General features: G+C 43.7%; 1 protein-coding gene across 1 annotated transcript in view; it reads left to right on the plus strand.

Annotated features, from left to right (window-relative positions):
• Positions 1–429: 429 nt before the first annotated feature.
• The window catches only part of CPB2 (carboxypeptidase B2), a 50,176-nt gene continuing 28,995 nt past the window's right edge, over positions 430–21,610 (plus strand). The window contains exons 1-4 of the mRNA XM_043578972.1: positions 430–567; positions 13,234–13,309; positions 15,736–15,860; positions 17,387–17,495. Coding sequence (XP_043434907.1) covers positions 494–567; positions 13,234–13,309; positions 15,736–15,860; positions 17,387–17,495 — 384 coding nt within the window. The 5' untranslated portion in view covers positions 430–493. The remainder of the gene's footprint in view (positions 568–13,233; positions 13,310–15,735; positions 15,861–17,386; positions 17,496–21,610) is intronic.

The following is a 21,610-nucleotide window of genomic DNA, read 5'->3' on the forward strand; positions in this document are numbered from 1 at the left end:
AACAAGGAAACATCTCTTTAAATGGAGATCCTGTAATCCTCCATACAAGTTCTCCTTCTCAACCTTTGTAAGAGTCACAAATTTCAGAAACTCACCTTCTACGTCTTCATCTAAGTCGAAAATGTTGCAAAGATAGAGACAAGGGAAGATCTCTTTAGTACTCCACTGGAGACCTCCCTCAGCACGGGTTATGAGCCATTAGTCAAGACTCCAGGGTTATGGCTCTTCAACGAACCAGACACGTTTCTGCAACATTCCTACACTGTTTCTCCTGGCCTCATCGTCCCTGAGGAGTTAAATATTTTCTATTTGGTCGAACTCTCATCATACTTTATTTTTTGAGGGCGGAAATAGAGGCTAAGTCAATTGATTGCAGGAATGAGAGGGACCGTGGCATTATATTTTAACCAGTGTGTAAAGAAGGCTCTTATGTAACCAGGCATCGGGGCCCATTTCTCCAGAGAATTTTGTTGTTCAGCAAATCGCTGCTGGGATGAAGCTTTATAGCTTTGGAGTCCTTGTAGCCATCTTCCTCTCGCGTGAGCTGTATGTCTTCGCTTTTCAGAGGTAACCCAATAGAATCGTCGATGGTGGGGGGCCATTTTCCTCACTTGTTTGCCCCACGTGGATTCCAGTCCGTGCACTAACCTGGGGCACAAAATGTTAAAGGCTTGAAGGTCAGCTCTTTCAGAAACTTTCCGTGTTGCCCGACAAATAGTACCTTTCAGTGGAATAAGGATCTCACTAGATCCAGGGTCTTGTTTTCGTTTCTGGCTCTAGTTTCATTACTGAGAGAATGCTGGATGATATGTACAGTCAGTGGCTAGGGAGATCAAAGAAACAGAAGCTTTTTATAAAAATGATTATTTACACTCTAACACATCACATGATTTACATTTTTTTTGGTCTCCACGTCCAAAATATATGAACCGGATAATTTGCATTAACTGGGAATAAAACAACTATGGGTAGCTATGAATACTTTCCTCTTGTACGTGGAACATAGGAAGGAGAAGGTAAAATGTATGAAATATGAGGTTTGGGTTGAGCAAGGGTATTTACATAGGATAGGAAAGGAAGAGTCGTTGTGTTATAAAGAACACATATAGAGGCATATCTAATTCTTATGTTGCTTACGAGCGTGATTCCCTAGAGATTTTCTTCTAAAACCAGTTAGCAGAACACAAATGAACCAGCACATAGAATATGACGTATAATGAATAGTTCCAAGTCATGTGTAAGATTGTAATGTATTAACTAGTGAATTCATAAGTTTTAAAAATTGATCCTGTTTCCTTTGGGATTACCTTATTGTTTCCCCCTCGTTTGGCTTCTATGACTCTTTGCTTCTCTAATTATCTCTGAGACAAATGCCTCTCCCCACTGAGTGAATGGTAAAGAGAGAAAGGACATACTAGGGACAGGGAAAAGCGTACCAAAAAAACTTTTCTAGGTCAGAAAGAGCCGCTGGACAGCATTTAAGAAAACAGAGCTTGAGAGCCTGACGCTGTGTTTGTACATCATCACCGATCTAACTGTTCTTGGTTGACTCTTTTTTGTTCAATATGATTATCAAGTGTCATGCAACAAATTCCATCACCGAATAACGATTGTCATTGAATTGACATGGGAGTCAAATTGCTACAATAATTGGTGACTCATACCTCTATGTGTTATCAGTGAATCAGATGAGTATAATTTCTAAAATCCTTGCCAGATCTAACATCCCGTAACTTGATGGTTGGTTTTAATTAAAGGTAAGCAAGAAGGAAGGAGGAAAACTGATATCGGCATGTCCAGCTGGGTACTGTAGACATTGGCAGTGTCATCTACAGAGAGGAGAAAGGGAGGGGACACACGGTTTTTGGCACCTGTGTTGCCCCATGCGCTGGGCTCGGCGACTTGGAAATGTCATCGCCTACACCCTAGGAGTCGTTGTGATGCCATCTTAAAGAGAAGGAAACTGAGCCCTAGAAAGGGTAAATCAAACAGGAAGCGAAGAGTTTGGATTCAAAGCCACGTTCCCCTCATTCCAACTCGTTTCACTGCGTAGTACCGCCTCGAAAAAGTCTAGAAATTAGGAAGAGAGCTAATTTGATGGAGGTCAGACTTAGTCATAGTGAGTTCGCAGAGAGAAGACAGGTGGTCCGGAGGGCAGCCTGGGAGAGATGCGGGCTGGAAGTCCGGTATCACGGTCCTCACCTGCGGTGGGTGAGGGGTGATGCCGGGCCAGCCCCTCGCCAGCATCCTCGGGTGGGGGGGGGGGGTTGCTGGCTGCCGTGGAGCTTGGTGAGCTCACCTGCCTGCCACCATCTGGGTCACACCGTGAACTGAATTCCTAGATAAGACAATCATTGACGAGACACTCCAAAAGCTTTCCCGTGTCACTTCAAAATGGCGAAAGCATATAACAGTTTAGTGGAACTAAATATTACGCAAATAAAATAAATTATATATAAATTTATATATATATAAATATATATATTTATGGCCTATTAAATTATATACGGCCTAAATTTTATATATATATATATATATATATATATATATATATATATTTACGGCCTATTATCGAAGCTAAAAGGGAAATCTAATTTCATTCAGGGTGAGAGACTTTGATGAATTATCTCTGGGGGTGAGAATACAACCCCTTCTAAAAAGAGCTAACAGCCTGGCTTTTCCCAAGAGCTGTTCTTTGTTACCGTTTTCTTGTTGGGATCATTTTCCTAATAACGCTTTGTGTTCGGGCAACCTCTTAGTGGCTGGTTTGGAGGTGCATTTTGATACGTCTCATCAGTGAAACGCCCCCGGAAAGAGAACAAAAAAACTTTTAAAGGCATAAATGCCATATGCCAGAGAGAAAGGCAGGCGGGCAAACAAACAAAAACCAAAACAGGTCTCCGTAGTCAGTTGCTATTAAAGGCCAAACACCGGAAAGGGCAAAAATGAAATACTAGCAAGAACCTTCTAAACAGAGACATTAATTGTGTCGTGCTCTGATTACCTAAGTGCAGCCTGTCAGCGGAGGCTATTTATTTGAAACAGACAAGTGGGGAAAGTACAAAGAGAAGAAAAAAAAAAAGAATGGGAGAGTGGAGGATGGTTGAGGAGAGAGGGCTTCTGAATTATTAATAGACCAGAGGACTTGTTCCTTCTGTCGACTTCATACACTATCTGCCGCCTGGAGACCAGTTTATTCTCTTTCCCTTGGTTCCCCCTGATATATTATTTTCATCTGAAGGAGCAGGGCACCATTGGCCTTAAAAAGCTGTAGTGCATAAAACAAAATTGTAGCCTTGAGCTATGTTCCATTGTTCAGAGGCGTCTCCCCAGCTTTTCAAATTCAAACATAATCTTTCAGAACTAGGGCAAATGTGAACCTTCTCCTTGTAAACCATAGCAGGGGACAGAGCTTGATGAAAATAATCATATTCTTAGAGGGGAAGCAACAGAGGAAATGCTGTCTAGTATTAATCTGGAGATAGCCCCGGAGCTGCCACTTACAAGTTACGCAGCCTTGGACGATTTACTTGTCCTCTTTGAGCACTGGTTTATTTCTTTGCGTAAAACGACCTGTTATTTCACTGTGCTCACACTTTTGATTCTATATTTAATGCAAGACTGTTTTTTTTTTTTTTAATTTTCAAACAGCTGTTAGTTAAATCCTGTAACTGTATCACTTCACAGATGCAATCAAAACATGTCTTTATGTTTTCGTGTCCCTTTGCCCCATTACATTCCATGTGACGGAATGATCTTTCTCTGCCCCTGCAGGGAAAGTGTGCAAATTCTGACTTTTTAGTCCGCTCTCAAGTAACTGATAATTTTGGGGTCGTGTTAACGCACAGACAATCTCGATTTAGAGACTAGAATATTGGGTCCCCTCAAGATATTATGCAAATGTCAGTCTTTAAAGGAGAACAACCCTTCATCCCTCTCCATAGATACACCTGACCCTTTTTCTCATTAGTCCTTTTCTTGGGCTTTAACTTCTTCGGAATGTTTAAGATTCCTTTGCTGAGGAATTTTCCAGACCAGGGGTAGATGCATCTCTTGCGACTCCATGTTTCACCCCTAGGAATCTTGCATTCACTCCCAGATTCTTGCCCTGTGGGCGACACTATCAGTCAACATCTGAGTTCTAACTAAGCACCATGAGGGGTTTCTTCGTTTGGCTTTGATTACTCTCCAGCCAACTAGAGACCAGGTCCATGCAGGTTTAGCTTCCTTGGAAGCAAGCCAGGCACCAGCCCTTGCGTCTCTAAACTCGAGGGAACATGTTCAGACTGTGCCATTACCCCTCGGCAGACCTCCCTCTCAGGTGGAAATGAAGTAAGTAACGCCCCCAAACTTCATGCCCTTTGGGAGAAGGGGCACTGACCGAACTGCGACAATTTGCTCCAAAGAAATATTTGCACCACTCTCCTCCCTTTCTCCGCTCAGACCACTTTTCATAGCCTCTTTCTGATGAAGTAAGGGGGCACAGAGTCAGGAAGCTGACTTTCAGGAACTGTGTAAGTTCTCCATTAGGTGACCTGACAGGACCCTCGTCCCATTCCCTGATTCCATGGTGCTGGCACGTTAGCCAAACAGATGGAGACAGAAGAGTGTAGCTCATCACAGCTGGTGAGCTTGGACACGTTGGACACTTGGACACATTAATACATTTTATGGTGTGTTCTTACTGTCATAATGTTAGCCCTCCCCTTTTCCCAATTTATGCTTCTGTATTTTCTCAAGTTTTTTTCTCCTTAAGACAGAAACTCATTGGGATAACACACGTTTTTACCTTTACCTTTTCTTTTTCTTTCTCTTTCTGTTGACTCACTTGGGTCAACTACATTAGAAAAATGCCCTCATCTTCTAGTCAACACAACACTTCCCTTTCATGGATTTGGAATTCGGCCTGTTTGAATAATGGAGAGGTCATCGCTTTGTAAGGCATCCCATCCCATTGTTAGCGTCACTCGTCAGGAAGTTCGTTATAATGAATTATAATTCTAATAATAAGGATTTACTTATATGACTCCCCGCTTTTTTTTTTGTACCTCACATCAAAAGGGGGCTTGGAGGTTTTTACTCTTTGGTTTCAATTCCCCAAATGGGGCCCAACCACCTTGTAAATAAGGGCCACAATCCTGACCCCAGGTTTTAAGACCCTTGATTCAGGTCAGGTCCCATCCTGTGCATTTAACTCGTTTCACTTCCCGGTGCATTCCAACATAAGCCCCATATTCCTGCCCACCCGGATCACTTGTCATTCCTTGAGCTCTGATTTTGCCTTTCCACTTACGCATCAACACTTATACCATTTCATGTCCGATCCATTTGCCAAACTTCCACCTGTCTCGGTCATCTGGCCTCACTTCCCTTTCTTTGCCAGATCCTGCCCACCTCAGAAGTCCAACTCAGAGTGCCTCCCCTCTCTGACAACCTCAGCCCCAAATAACTTTTGACTTTGCATTCTTGTAACAGAGAATACAATCTCAGAGAGCACTGACATGGTTTATCCCACACATTAGATGTTTGTGTCTGTTGTGGAATAGTTTCCCCAGGAAGCAGGCTCTGAGGTGGAGATTTTGCATGTAGGAAGTTTACTGGAAAGTGATCTCGGGACCAACATTTGTGCAGGAATGAAGGAAAGAGAACTGGGCAGAGAAGGGATTGGCTATACCTGGTCTTGAGACAATAAGCAATACTCACCATTTTCGTTTTCTACAATCCATTCTGTTTTCCCCTCAGCAGCACCTACCATGGTCTAGGCAACCCACCTGGTGAAATGACCCAGACCTTTGACCTTCAAAGGTCTCAGCCTCCCATCACCATGCCCTCTTGAGCCGTGGCTGTTGGCCTCGCCCATATACATCAAAATTGTACAAGGGAGTATTATAGAATGCCTAAGCTTATCAAGAATACCGAATGTATTCTTCCCTGCCAGCTCAATTGTGTGCATGCACCCCTCAATATCCTCCTGATGATCAAAGTCACTTATACCTTCCAGAATAACTCTTCTCCTTCCTGACGATCTTTGGGGACAAGGAGACTGCAATAACTGTCTGTTTAACAAGACTCTTGCCAAGACTCTTGCCATGAAGAAGCTTTTCTTCCCTGGGAACCAGAACTTTTAAATTTACAGAGCCATATTTATAGATTTCAAGTACAAATTCCCCAAATTCACCTGGAATGATGGAAAAGGAAGCTACTTCAATCTGGTTCCTGGAACCATGTATCCTAGCTTGTGGGGACACCACACCATATAACGATTATTGATTTAAAATATATATTGCAGGGGCGCCTGGGTGGCTCAGTCGGTTAAGCGGCCGACTTCGGCTCAGGTCATGATCTCGCGGTCCGTGAGTTCGAGCCCCGCGTCGGGCTCTGTGCTGACAGCTCAGAGCCTGGAGCCTGTTTCCACTTCTGTGTCTCCCTCTCTCTGACCCTCCCCCGTTCATGCTCTGTCTCTCTCTCTGTCTCAAAAAATAAATAAAAACATTAATATATATATATATATATATATTGCATCCTAAGAGGATGTTGCCTCTTTCCAAGCTAGCACCTCAGCTAATCCATTCTAATGGCTGTATGAGGCTGGCAGCTTCTGAGTGGTGTGGTAGGTGATATGCCCAGTGGATCCCACAGTAATGTGCCCATTCTGCACATCCCTTGTTGTAAAGTGGATCTCCTAATTGGTTACAGTATTAGGTGAGATCCAGTATCGATCAAACACTATGTAAGTCCTTGTATGGTAACATTAGCTGTGGCCCTGCAGGTAGAAGAGGCAAATCAAGACCCAGAGCAGAAGGGGAGCAAAGTAGGCAATTTCTCACCAAGCGGTTGCTTGGTCTCTTCAAGGTATAGTGCTGATTAAAGGGCTTGATTTTGGCTTCTGTTGCTGGCAAGTTGGACATTTGGCAACAAGAGTTGCCCTATCAATCTTGGTGAGTAAGAACCCATCCCGCGGGGCCACGCATAGCTTCACCTTTGCCATCATGGCTATTCTGTTCAAGGGCCCTTTGTGCCAGCACTGGGATGACTGTTGACAGAGGCCGACTGACACCAACTGCCCACTTATTTTGTTTACATAGTTATTGAGTGCCTATTGTTTTGTGGGTGCTCCATGTTAGGTGATACAAAGTGCTACAAAGATTGTACTTTCTCCCCACTTCCATAGTCCTCCACGAAGCAGATGCCAAGGTGGGATGAGACATGCAAGAGATGTATTGAGAAAAGAGAGGAAAAAAGCGAGAAGGGGATAAGAAGAGGTTCTAGGGAGAGATGTGAGACTGCAGTGCAGGTTTGCAGTGGAGGAGAAAGAGGAGGAAGCAAAGTGGAACACAGAAGGTCTTAGCTCATAGTGCACTTCTAAGAAATGTTTTGCAAAGTTGATAAGACAGTTCTTGAGCTCACGTCACCCATCAGAAGAGCCCCTCATCTTTCAGCAGTGAGCCTGCCTTAGTATCCCCGCCATGCTCACTTATTAGCTGGACACAGCCAGTGAAAACTGTGGCCTTAGCACTAACATGAGGACAGATCCAGCACAGCAGCTGGGGCCTTCCATCAATTACACATATTACAGCTGGTGATCCTAGAGGTGTTCTCAGGGCCACTCCACTCCTCCATTAGCTGGTCATAAGGGACCTCCACATGTGGCAGATGTCAGTATGAGCTGAGAGAGAGGTCCTGGTGTAACAGTAGGGGATGCCACAGGGGTCTGGGCCACCTGCTCAGGCACCTCATTTGTGTCCCCGAACCCTACTCGCGCCCGATCCCGGATGTTCCGCTTCTGTCTCAGGATGGTTTGCTGGTCGGCCCACCCAACCTCACGACGTGACAACTGTATTAGTTTCCTATTGCTACTGTAACAAATGAGGACAGGGGAGGGTCGTAAAACAACACAAATTTATTTTCTTAGCTTTCTGTAGTTTAGAAATTAAAAATGGGTCTCCCCGGCCTGAAATCAAGGTGTCAGCCACCACTGTGTTCTTCTCTAAAGGCTCCGAGGGGAAAATCTGCTTCTTTGCTTTTTCCAGTTCCTAGAGGACACCCTCATTCCTTGGCTTGCGGCCCCTGCTTTTATCTTCAAAGGCAGCAGACGCAGGTTGAGTCCTTTTTGCATTGAATTACCCTGATCTCTTCTCAGGCCAAGTCTCCCTCTGCCTCGCTCTCTGTCTCCCCTCTCCACTTTTGAGGATCTTTGCAAAAGCACTGGGTTTACCCGGATAATCTAACACGATCGCCTTGTCTCAAAATATCGAACTACATTTGCAAAGTCGCTTTCACCATGTAAGGCTCACAGGTTCTAGGGACTAGGACATGGACATTTTAGGGGGGCCATCATTCCGCCTGCCAGAGTGCATATGACAGGACACGGGTCATGATGGGTGAGACTGACTCCATGACCACGAGCTACCCAGGGTCGGGCATCCCTTTCTACCAGGGCATGTCAGGAACTGGTTTTTTTCAAAGGTGTATAATTCTCCTTGGCAGATGTCATGGCCTTGCTGTAGGTATCTATGCTGTGACCCTCCTGTTGGGACATGCCAAAACCTCTAAATGGCATCTTTTCCCACCGCAGAGGCCTCTAATCCTTTATAGTCGGAGAGGCCATATGGCCCAAGTGTCAGGACTTCTTATGCCACAGCCTGAAACTTTCTTCTCTGGGCCTCTCAGTCACAAAGACGATATTCTTTCCTGTCACCCAAGAAATGGGTGGAAACAGTATTTCCAGGTGAGGTAGATCCAGAACCCGAGACCTCCCAGGAATCGTGCTCCTTTCCTTATCAGGAGAAGTATAATAAGATGGGCGCTTCCTTTGGGAGGGAATTTCCCAGGCTATCCCAGATCACGAGACCTTTAAAATTTCCCTAGTATGACTCAGAGTTACCCGAGTACATTTGCCATAAGTTCCTTTGGGAAGGGACAGAGGAAGTCACGATCATATACCCTTTCTATGCCATTGCAGGGTCTTTCCTTGTGGGGACCTGGCTCCCCACTTCAGGCAGGAGATTCCGGGTCTAAGAACTGGCCTGCATCCTGGAAACCGGGCGATGGGTTGTGACTCTTGATTGGGAGAGCTGCCCTTAGCTCCTCTCATATTCATCCTTGATTATTTTGATTGTAAAGGTTGGGCAATACTTTTGCTGGCCGGTATTTATCTTGCTTCTGGGAACTCTGTGTTCTCTTAACTAACCCCGTAGATTTCCGCGGGTCATGCCCTTCTGGCTGCCACGCTGACCTTGCTGTTCATTAAAATAATTGGGCCCAGCTAGTCAAGGGTGGTGAAACACTGCCACCTGGCTTCTATTGTGTACCTCTTTCAACACCCCCATTGTTATTCTGCAATGTCATCCCTTACCGTCAGCTCTCAGGCTCTACTCCCACCTAATACCCTCTTTTTTTTTAATTTTTTTAAATGTTTATTTATTTGTTTTATTTTATCTTATTTTTTGATGTTATTTATTTTTGAAGGAGAGAGAGAGACAGAGTGGGGGGGGGGGGGCAGAGAGAGAGGGAGACACAAGATCCTAAGCAGGCTCCAGGCTCTGAGCTGTCAGCAGCCCAGAGCACCCCCCCACACCGGACAACACGGGGCTCGAACCCGTAAACCCCGAGATCATGACCCGAGCCAAAGTCGGAGGCTTAACCGGCTGAGCCAGCCAGGCGCCCCCATTTATTTATTTTTGAGAGACAGAGAGGCAGAGCGCAAGTGGGGGAGGGCAGACAGAGAGAGAGACACAGAATCTGAAGCAGGCTCCAGGCTCCGAGCTGTCAGCACAGAGCCAGATGCGGGGCTTGAACCTATGAGGCATGAGAGCATGACCTGAGCCAAAGTTGGGCACTTAACTGACTGAGCCACCCAGGTGCCCCTTCTCATACCCTCTTAACTAGTAGCTAGGGTTAAGTCATGAAATAATCCGGCTGTGGAAGTGCCGAGTATATTAAGAAAGGAAAGGGACTATATCCCTAGAGAGGTACACTTGCCCATGACACAGCATTTGACATTTTAGCTAGATCCTTGGAAGGTGGTGCTAATTGCTGTTAGGATGGTTCTTGGAAGCTTGGAGAAAAGAGTGGCCTGCATTTGGTGAACTAGAAATGTCAGAGCTATTATGGCAGATGGTGAAAGAAAAGATTAAAAAAAAATTCCCCAAACAGGACGTGCCGGGTTAGAAAACCCACCACACTCCCCTGATGGGCTCAGAGCACCTTGGAAAACAATAAGGAATGTGCTAGCAAAAGGGTGGCTTTTTCACAGTCAGAGTAGCTTTTTATAAATAAGAGTTCTTTTTTGGTGAATAAATAATCCGGAAAGGCATAAAATTGGGGGGAAAAACACCGAGATATCATCCCCTTTAGAAAACATCATTAACATTTTAGTGATCATTCTTTCACGCATTTCTTTGTATATTTATATACACCCCGTGACCACAGAGACCTTTATTTTTTGAGAGAGAGAGAGTCCACAAGTGAGGGAGAGGGACAGGTGCAGAAAGAGAGAGAATCTCAAGCAGGCGCCATGGTCAACGTGGAGCCCAACAGGGGGCTCGGGCTCAATCCCATGACCCTGGGATCATGACCTGAGCCAAAGTCAAGAGTGGGACGCTCAACTGACTGAGCCCCCAAGGCACCCCTCTTTTAAAAAGCAATCTTATTTCCTCTCCCCACTTCCCTCACCTACCCAATCCTTCGAATGCCATTCCACACCACCCAAATCAATGTTAACTCTGTGCTGTTTCTTCGTTCATCAGTTTTCTCCTGCTTTTGACACAGGTAATTTTCCTTTTTCTAATTTATTTATTTTTCACAAAAATGCGATAATATTGTATACACTTCCCTACATCTTGCTTCTCTCCCTTAGTGCATCATGTAAATCCCCCTCAGGTAAATCTAACTCCTTCTTTATAATGGTTATAGAACATTCTAGAATGTACCGACACCACCAGCGTTCAACAGTTCTGTTACTGACAAGTATTCGTGGGGTTTCTGGTTATTGTTACTATGAATGGTCCTGCAGTATCTGCCCTTGAACATATTTCCTTAAGCGCTGGTTGAATAATTTAATGCTAAAACCTTACCAGAGATTGACACAAAATTTCCTAGTCTGTTTTTTTTCTGTGAGCCAGTCTTCCCTTCTTCTGAAAATCAAATCTCCATAGGCTTATTTCCAGGATTTAAAATCTTTCAATCAGGCTTTCTAAAATAAAACCATCTTCCACTCTATCAAAATTATTCTCATAAGTCACAAGTCAAGTGATGTCTTTTCCTAATTCTTAATTGCCTACAACATAAAGACCGATTTCTCAGCATGCATTCAAAATTTTCTCTAGAGAAGGACTGAAATAAGTTTTCAAACTCATTTCTATTTAGCTACTCTCCTATCTTACACTCGGCAACAATGAACAACTTGCTATTTCCCCAACAGTGCCCTTTTGTCTCCTGCCACAGGGCCTTTACACACTCTAAGTTACCCAATCATCACCTCCATGAAGCCTTTGCTAATAATGACAAGCAGAAGTTGTCATAACCTCTTTTGTATTTCCAGAGCTCTTGTTACATGTTTTTTTTTTAATTTTATAGAATAGTACCAAGTTATTTCTCAAACTTTGTACCAATTTATATTTTCACCAGCAGTGGAAATGATTTCCTAAAGCCCTTCCTCCTTGCTAACACTGGATGCTGTCTGACTTTTTAATTTTTCCAGTTGAGTGGTTGTGAAATGGAATCCCCTTACAACTTTAATTTTTAATTTTCTGACTCACTCATAAAGTACAGTATTTCCATTCAATTATTTTTTCGTGACAAGTGGGTCCTATAATTCCTTTCTGTAGTCTAGATACGAATCCTTTATCAGTTACACATATTGAAAATATCTTGTTTGTTTATCTTTTTTCTCTTTGTGATGTCTTTTTTTATCCATCATTTCCTTCTAGGTTTGGGCTGTATTGTGTGGTAAGAGCTCTTGCCCAATTTCTATGAAATTAAAATGTATCTAGCCCCAAGAAGTAGCAATTCCACTTGTAGACAAATTCCAGCCCAATATATTCTTCAGCACAGATGATAACCTTGAACATACAATGTTGAGGGAAAAAAAATAAGATACAGAAGGACACGTACAGTATACCAATTTTATAGAGTTACATCAAGCAAACCTAAGGATGTCTTAAGAATCTACACATTCAATGGGGTGCCTGGGTGGCTCAGTCGATTAAGCCGCCGACTTTGGCTCAGGTCACGATCTCACGGTCCGTGAGTTCGAGCCCCGCGTCGGGCTCTGGGCTGATGGCTCGGAACCTGGAGCCTGTTTCCGATTCTATGTCTCCCCCTCTCTCTGACCCTCCCCTGTTCATGCTCTGTCTCTCTCTGTCTCAAAAATAAATAAACATTAAAAAAAATTAAAAAAAAAAAAGGATCTACACATTCAAGAATCCATCATGTGTTTAAGAATCCGTAGTACAGAGAAAAAGTAAGGGAATGAGCAAAGTGAAAATTTAGGGTAGTGGGTACCTTTTGGGATGTGATAAGGAGGCAGAGTGGGGAGGAACCCACAAGGAGCTTCAAGGACACCAATAACATTGGATTTCTTAAATGGCGTAATGGGTTCCCAGGCATTCATTTTATTATGTAATAAGCTAGTGTTAGCATTAATATTCCCTTATGCATCAAATATTTAATTTTTATTTATTTTTATTTTTATTTTTTTTTAAACATTTATTTATTTTTGGGACAGAGAGAGACAGCGCATGAACGGGGGAGGGGCAGAGAGAGAGGGAGACAGAATCGGAAACAGGCTCCAGGCTCCGAGCCATCAGCCCAGAGCCTGAGGCGGGGCTCGAACTCCCGGACCGCGAGATCGTGACCTGGCTGAAGTCGGACGCTTAACCGACTGCGCCACCCAGGCGCCCCTCAAATATTTAATTTTTAAAACTATAACTCATGCACGCACACAAACACACACACACACACACACACACACACACACAGAAGAAAGAAGTCCGTACTCTGCAGAATGACTCCCATTCAAGAGAACTATTGATTTGGCAGTCGATTTGGAGCAGAAAGAATGAGAAAGTGTATGTTCTCTTTTTAACCCTTAGCCTGTAGCAAGAGCCTCTTTTCTTTTACTACTTAAAGTTTTTGTTTTTCCTTTTTACAATTACCTAGAGGATTATGTAAAAATAAACCTCATTTAAATTTTTTTATTTAACCTCAAAATTCTGTGTTATTCTTTCCCAGTGGCCAGGTTTTATCAGCTTTTCCTAGAACCTCCAGGCAAGTTCAGATTGTGCAGAATCTTACTACAACATATGAGGTAATTTTTCCCTCATTTATCTTTATGTTTGAGCCTTGAATAACACGGGTTTGAACTGCGTGGATCCGCTTACACACAGATATGTGAGAAAGAAAAGTATAGTACTGTAAATGTATTTTTCTTATGATTTTCTTAATAACATTTGATTTTTCCTAGCTTACTTTATTATAAAAATACAGTATATTCAGGTGCCTGGGTGGCTCAATCAGTTAAGTGTCAGACTCTTTTTTTTTTTTTAATTTTTTTTTTCAACGTTTATTTATTTTTGGGACAGAGAGAGACAGAGCACGAAAGGGGGAAGGGCAGAGAGAGAGGGAGACACAGAATCGGAAACAGGCTCCAGGCTCTGAGCCATCAGCCCAGAGCCCGACGCGGGGCTCGAACTCACGGACCGCAAGATCGTGACCTGGCTGAAGTCGGATGCTTAACCAACTGTGCCACCCAGGCGCCCCTAAGTGTCAGACTCTTGATTTCAGTTCAGGTCATGATCTCACGGTTTGGTTTGTGAGATCAAGCCCCCACGTTGGGCTCTACACTGATAGCACAGAGCCTGCTTGGGATTCTCTCTCTCTCTCTCTCTCTCTGTCTCTCTGCCCCTCTCCTGCTTGCACTTTCTCGCGCTCTCGAAATAAATCATAATCCATTGTTATTAAATAATTTATTATTTAATAAAAATCTCTCAAATTTAAATTAAAATACTGTGTATAATATGTACAACATATAAAATATGTGTTCATCAACTGTTTATGTTATCAGTAAGCCTCCACTTAACCATGGGCTATTAGTTAAATTTTGGGGAGCTCAAAGTTATACGCAGATTTTCAACTGCACAGGAGTCAGCACCCCTAACCCCACATTCTTCAAGGATCAACTGTATATTGGCTTCATGGTGTCTAAATTTTGTGTGCCATGTTCTCTCATATGTTGTCTGACTTACATATAGCTGACATAAACCCCTCTTCTTATAGCCTTCTTCCCCTCCCCATAATCACATGATTTTGCCGGTGCTAAAATCAAAACATTCTTCATTTGTGCTACTGGCTTTCCAGCCAATTTCATCATAGTAGCACTTTGGGAGTGAAAGTTAGTACTTACAAAGATGTTATGATGACAGAAGTCCAATAGAACTTTGCTTACAAAATAATGGTTCTTAAAAAGGAGTAGGCAGCAATACTACAGGGGAGCGTTTGTTAAAATCTTCATGCTTGGGACCCATCTGCCCAGAATGCCTAAGGTGTAGAAAGCTGACAAGAGTTACAAGATGTCATGGTAGAAAATTGATGGCCCCCTGCTTGTCAGTGAAGGTTCTCCTGAAGCAGACATCAAAACCAGATTGAAGATGCCAGCTATGTGTACTAAGAGGAATGCTTGGGAAGGACGAAGAGGAGAAAGTCAGAGATGGCAGGGGGCACTTTCAGACCAGACACAGCTCTGACACTTTTGCAGACACGGACACTTTGTAGATTCCGGGGCAGTTCCAATGAAGGTCTGGCTAGACCAGTGGTCAGTCCTGAAGCCAAAGCCACCGGGCTTTGGAAACCCATATCTCGCAAGAAGGGTCCTGCAAGAATATGCCCTCAGTGCCTGGTCCGTGGCTGGCTGCAGCCCCGGAGCAGCATGGCATCAGGCTCGGGTGGATCAAGAGGGGCAGTGGCTGGGAAGGCTTTTCAACTATGCTCCTCTCAACAGAAGCACCGAGTGGTGCGTTTTCATGGCCATCACACCATGGACAGAGGACATACCTCTGGAGGAAGCGTTAGACATTTAGAATCTTAGTTCTTAATCTGCCACTTCCTACGTGTATGATTTTAGACACGCTGGCTGTGGGCCTTAATTTCTTCATTATTGCCACAATGGAAGTAGTAACCCCTGCCTCGCCTACATCAAAGCATAATTATAATGGTCAAAGGAAATGGGTGTGAAAATGCTTGAAAAAAGTGCAGTAAAGTAGAAAAAAAAAATCAGTACTATTAAAAGTCATTGCCCAAAGCCCATAATTAGATTAAAGAAAAGGAGTATCAACATGATAACAATATCAAGGACATGGAATTTTTATTAAAGAAGATCAACAGTAAATTAACTTTCTTTCTAGACAGAATTTCATTTCTCCTTTAAACATCTGACATACACATCCAGCTTTAGAGTTGGGTCATAAATATATTCATTGTCTCATTCATTCTTGTCTAACCAAATATTTATTGAGTGCCTTGTATGTTCCGAGGCCTCTCTACTGGGGTCACAGAAAAGAATAAGACAAGCTCCCTGCAAAATAAATGTTTACACTGCCACGTGTGTGAATGGGGACCAGCGGCTAGGAAATGTCTGTTTCACTTCTATCGATACACGGTTTATGGCTTTAGCTATAGATGAGAAGGATGCAAACAACTGTTTTTGTTTTTATCAATTCTTCCCCTTGAAAAATGCAGATTGTTCTCTGGCAGCCGGTAACAGCTGAATTTATTGAGAAGAAGAAAGAAGTCCACTTTTTTGTGAATGCCTCTGATGTAAGCAACGTGAAAGCGAATTTACATGACAACGCGATTCTGTTCAGGTAGGCATCGTTCAGTATTTCTTGAGCAGCCATTAGACGCACCTAAGAGGCACTGTATTAGCAGCCAGTATATTTGCTTTCTGGAAAAAATAAATACTTACACTGAACACGACAACACGGAAATCTCTGAAGTGGACCGGTGATGAAGTTTAAGTGGCCAGCTCTGCGACCTTGGACAAGTGGCTTCACCTCTCACAACCTGGGTCTCTTGCCTGAAAATGATTCAGACTCAGTGATCTGGGGATCTCCTATAGTTCCCCCTTATTCCTTCCTTTTTTCAGTTCCTCTGCTCTGTGCCTAGACCTGGGGAGCAAAACTGTCATTCACTGTAGCAGGTTTTGTGGTATCTCTTGAAAAAGCAGCTGCTGAAGGGGATTCTGCTTCCTTCCTTGCTTTGCAAGGTCAGTGAACATTCCTGAACATCTGGGCCAAACTAAACGTTGTATCAGAGGCAATTTCTGTCCAGACGCCACACCCCCTTCCTCTCGGATGCTCCTGTTCAATGTCTCTATACTATGTCCGCTGTTTAAGAGCCAGGATTCCACCTGTGACGCTAGCATTCCTGCATTCCTGGAGGCCAAGCTCTCTCCCGCTTATCAATAGGCAGCCTTTGGATAAGACACTACGATGATTATTAGTAATATGTTATAGGTGTTTACCGCCTTCCTGGAACTGTGCTGAGCCCTTCTCCACATTGCTTCATTTAATTCTTATTTACCTCTGTAAGATAGATACTATCCTCATTAGGCAGATATGAAAAAACTGTTTCATACTCACAAAGGAATTTCTCAAGATCATAACACATAGAACATAGCAGGGCAAAGAGTTGAAGTCAGACTTCTCTGATGTCAAAGCCTTGGCTTTTATCCGCTGACCCCTCCAAAAAAAGGAATAACATTAAAATGATAGCTAACTTTCAAACTGTTCATCCCAGGTGACGCAACAGCTTAATTCACTTAAAATGTTTGCCTAGTTAACAGTGTGGCAATTCTCAAGAGAATTAAACAAGCTGCCTTTCTGGTACCTTCTCTTTCCCTGTGCTTCTGTTTCTCTAGAGATTTGATCATCTTTGGCTATGCAGAACATCTGGTGTAGGTCAATGGCTGTCACGATGAAAAACAAAAAGAAAAGGCTTTCTGCTTCTCCTTGGTCCTCAACTGACAACAGAATAATACAATGTTAGTCTGGATTTAAGAAAGTTGTCCATTAACCTTAAAGACACTGATGAATCACAGTCAAGGAATGTTGGTAATGGTGAGGAAAGGGTGAGTTTGGGGGGGCCTTCAAAACACATCACACAGGAGCCACTTTCTCTCAGCTCTCATGTGGGTTCCACCAAGAAGGTCTGTGAATTTCAGCCTGCTACCGGGTGAGGGGTTATTGTTTGCACCTTGATGAAGTTTACCTCGTTAAATTTCTCAGTGATTTTTTTTTCCCCATGCTCACCTGTTGCTGTACCCGCAGTGGGCCTTGGGAGAATCAGAGTCCTGGTTGGAAATCAGCTGTCCCTCTGTTTCGTCCCCCAGCATCCTGGTGGAAGAAGTGGCAGATCTTATTCAACAGCAGACTGCCAATGACACGGTCAGCCCCCGGACCTCTTCCTCGTACTACGAACAGTATCACTCGCTGAATGAAGTAAGCCATTACGTTGCTCTCCAAAATCACTATTTTAATTTAATTAGCATGGCCATTTCAACCATGGGATATTATTAAAAAACAGAATTAGTGGGGCGCCTGGGTGGCGCAGTCGGTTAAGCGTCCAACTTCAGCCAGGTCACGATCTCGCGGTCCGTGAGTTCGAGCCCCGCGTCGGGCTCTGGGCTGATGGCTCGGAGCCTGGAGCCTGTTTCCGATGCTGTGTCTCCCTCTCTCTCTGCCCCTCCCCCGTTCGTGCTCTGTTTCTCTCTGTTCCAAAAATAAGTAAAAAACGTTGAAAAAAAATTAATAAAAAAAAAACAGAATTAGTGGAAGAGAGTAAAAAAAAAAATTATGACTAGGTTGATTATACGGTGGTAACCTAGCCTCTTGTGGATATCTTCCCTGGGGAGGTTGCATTCTATTAGGACCCTGCCTGTAAGCAGGCTGTTTGTCCAGAGTTGAGAGTGTCTCTCAGTAACACTACACGTTAAGGAACAAAAGGAAATAAAAATAGGGCCTTTTTATTGACACTGCCCCAAAGAAATTAACAGTCTAATTAATCATGTGTCTTTGGACTATTACCCTGATCGTATTCTTACTGAATAATTGCTACATTTTCTCTCACTGAATTAGAGGAATTTACTCACTTATACTTAGTACATGGTAAATACGTGCGTTTTATTCCCCTTAGGAGGAATCTATTTAAATGAATAACATTACTGATAATACCACTTGTATGTTTTTTAACGTTTATTTATTTTTGGGACAGAGAGAGACAGAGCACGAACGGGGGAGGGGCAGAGAGAGAGGGAGACACAGAATCGGAAACAGGCTCCAGGCTCCGAGCCATCAGCCCAGAGCCTGACACGGGGCTCGAACTCACGGACTGCGAGATCGTGACCTGGTTGAAGTCAGACGCTTAACCCACTGCGCCACCCAGGCGCCCCAAGGTGGAACACCCATATTGTTAATTGAAAGGGTAAACTCCTTAGAGGACTTTCTTTTTTATATAGTATGCTCCAAGTAATAAAAATCCCTTGATACCTTTTATTCCTTCATCGGAGTATGCTGCTGTATTGCCTAATGTTAAGTATTTTTATCATCTTTGGCTAGGTGCCCAGAAACTGTTAAGGACCATATCCATGTTTTTAAGACATCTAAGACTTAAGAAATACGAATCAATTTGCTATTTAATCTTCAAAAGCATCTGTTCCTTTCCAGTTAGTTAAACCGGAACTCGGTTGGCTTCTAGAATCCATGTGCCTGGCCGATTGATGGGGATCTTAAAATTGCATCCCCTCCTTTGTCTCTCCTCCCTTGTCTCTATTCCCCTGAGACGTCTCCCCTCCAGTGTCCCCAATCTGATGCCAGAGATTGAGACGCTCGGTGGGTGTGATTTGCAAAATCACTGCTGTGTTGAATTCGATGGGAAGAGGGGAACGCCTGAAAAAAAGTACTTTTAAATATTTTAAAAATATTTTTTCATGATTTTGTTCAAAAAGGTGACTTTTTCTTACCATGTCTCCAGGAGAGAGTAGGAAGGACATGGGGCAGGGGTGGGGGGGAAGGATATGACTATTAGTTTGCCATAACAAAGTGCCCCAGACTGGGTAACTTGGACCACAGAAATGTATTCTCTCCCAGTTCTGGGGGCTGGAAGTGCACCATCAAGGTGACAGCAGGGGTGGTTTCTCCTGAGGTGTCTCTCCTTGACTTATAGACGGTTGCCTTCACAGTGTGTCCTCACATGCCCTTCTCTCTGTGTGCACATCCCTGGTTTCCCTCCGTATGTTTATGTCCTGATCTCCACTTCTTATGAGGACACCAGGCAGGGTGGGTGAGGGCCGACACCAGCAGCTTCATTTTAACTTAATTACCTCTTTAACGGCCCTATCTCCAAATGTAGTCACGTTCTAAGGCGCTGGGGGTTACGGTTTCAGTGTATGAATTCGGAGGAGAACACAATTCAGTTCATAACAGCGACAATCCAGGAAACATTGCAGACCTCTCCTCCCCCCCCCCCCAATCCTTAGGGTTCATAGGATCCATGGCCATCTGGCCCTCAGTAAATTCCACCAAGTCCTTCCTTCGCCCTCGCCCTCGGCATTGATCTCTCCTTCAGCCCTCACCGCGAGGTCACCTGGTGGACAGGAGAGTTCTTTTGTCATTGATTCCCACTGGGATCCACTGTAGGGAGAAAAACAAAGGGCCGAAAAATGCTTCTTCTCTCTCTCTTTTTTTTTAATGTTTATTTTTCAGAGAGAGAGAGAGAGAGAGAGCAACAGAGGGGCACAGAGAGAGGGAGACAGAGAATCCAAAGCAGGCTCCAGGCTCTGAACTGTCAGCACAGAGCCCGATGCAGGGCTCGAACCCATGAACCTGCGAGATCATGACCCGATCCGAAGTCAGACGCTTAACCGACTGAGCCACCCAGGTGCCCCGGCCAAAAAATAACTTCTTAAGACAAATGGCAAAAGAAGAGAGTTATTCAAAGGGTGTTACCTTCACTAGCTCAGATTAGATTGTGAGATGAACAGTTTTCTGTAAAGCTGCCTTCACACAACACAGCCTCCCTGGTTGGAGGAAATGTACCGAACCATTAATATTGAAACACAAAATAGTTTCATGTAGTAGTTGCCTCAGATGCACTCATGCCTTAGAAGAGTAGCATGGTACACAGAGGCCCAGCGAGGAAATCTCTGATGGTTAGATGCCCAACACTGCAGGCATGGACAGCATTGGTATTTGGTGACAGGTGGGCCTTCGGAGAGCATCTTAATCCCCAGTACAGGACAACCACTTACCCTAGTTATGCTACTTTGAGAGGATCCACGGTGCTCCAGGTCCCATCAACTTGAAATTACCTCTAGATAAGGTCCCAGAAATAAGCCAAGGGTTGGTCACTCCCATTGCAGAAGGTATACAAATACAAGTATGGCCCCTGAGAAGTTGGTCTGCAAACATGACCGAGTTCCATCATTCAAACCCTGATTTGAAGTAGACACTAGCCTCAAGTCAGGTCCGGGAGTTTTTGTCTCTTCCTTCCACTGTAATCTGGACAGAATCACAACCACCACTAGACTTGCAGCCAGGAGAAAGGTCCTGAATCAAACGAGAGAATATTTTTCCTGCAGATTGTCCTCACCCCTGCCTCCTATCATTTTATACATCTTGTTGCGAGTGCACAGATCTCTAGTGGGGAACAACGGTGATTTATCCTGTACAAAGACAGTGCCCAGGGCCTCTTTAGGTTACTCTTCTTAGGGGCGCCTGGGTGGCTCATTCGGTTAGGTGTCTGACTTTGGCTCAGGTCATGATCTCACGGTTTGTGAGTTCAAGCCCCGTGTCAGGCTCTGTACTGACAACTCAGCCTGGAGCCTTGTTCAGTTTCTCTGTCTCTCTCTCTCTCTCTCTCTCTCTCTCTCTCTCTCTCACTCTCTCAAAAATAAATAAAAAGTAAAAAAAAATAATAATAAAAATGAATATTAAAAAAATAAGAAAAAGGTTCTATATAAATGGGAACTCATGAATGAATGGGAAAGAAGATTTCACACGTGGAGGCAGGGATTCAATGTAATGAGCCTTTAAAAATAACTTTCAGGAGATAGACTTTAAAGATTAACTTTTTCAGGGCGCCTGGGTGGCTCAGTTGGTTAAGTGTCTGACTTCAGCTCAGGTCATAATCTCATAGTTCGTGAGTTCCAGCCCCGAATCACATCATGTGCTGACAGCTCAGAGCCTGTAGCCTGTTTCAGATTCTGTGTCTCCCTCTCTCTGCCCCTCCCCCACTCACCCTCTGTCTCTGTCTCTGTCTCTGTCTCTCTCTCAAAAATAAATAAATATTAAAAAAAAAATTTTAAGATTAACTTTTCCTACTTTGTGCTAAGTTTTTCAGTCCTTTTCTACTCTTTCTCTAACCCTTGATATCTTTCGAAACTTTAATTTTATCTATTTTCCGAAACAGCAGAAGAAACACCCTGCCCCAACTGTTTTTGTTCTGTATTCTTTCCTTATGCAAAGATTTTAAAGGGATCGCCTTGCCTTGATGAAATTGTCTCCTTCCTTGGGCCAGGAAAATGTTTTGCACTTGTTCTGCGACTGACTGCTGGTTT

This window comes from Prionailurus bengalensis, chromosome A1 (assembly GCF_016509475.1).
Source record: "Prionailurus bengalensis isolate Pbe53 chromosome A1, Fcat_Pben_1.1_paternal_pri, whole genome shotgun sequence".
NCBI lineage: Eukaryota > Metazoa > Chordata > Mammalia > Carnivora > Felidae > Prionailurus > Prionailurus bengalensis.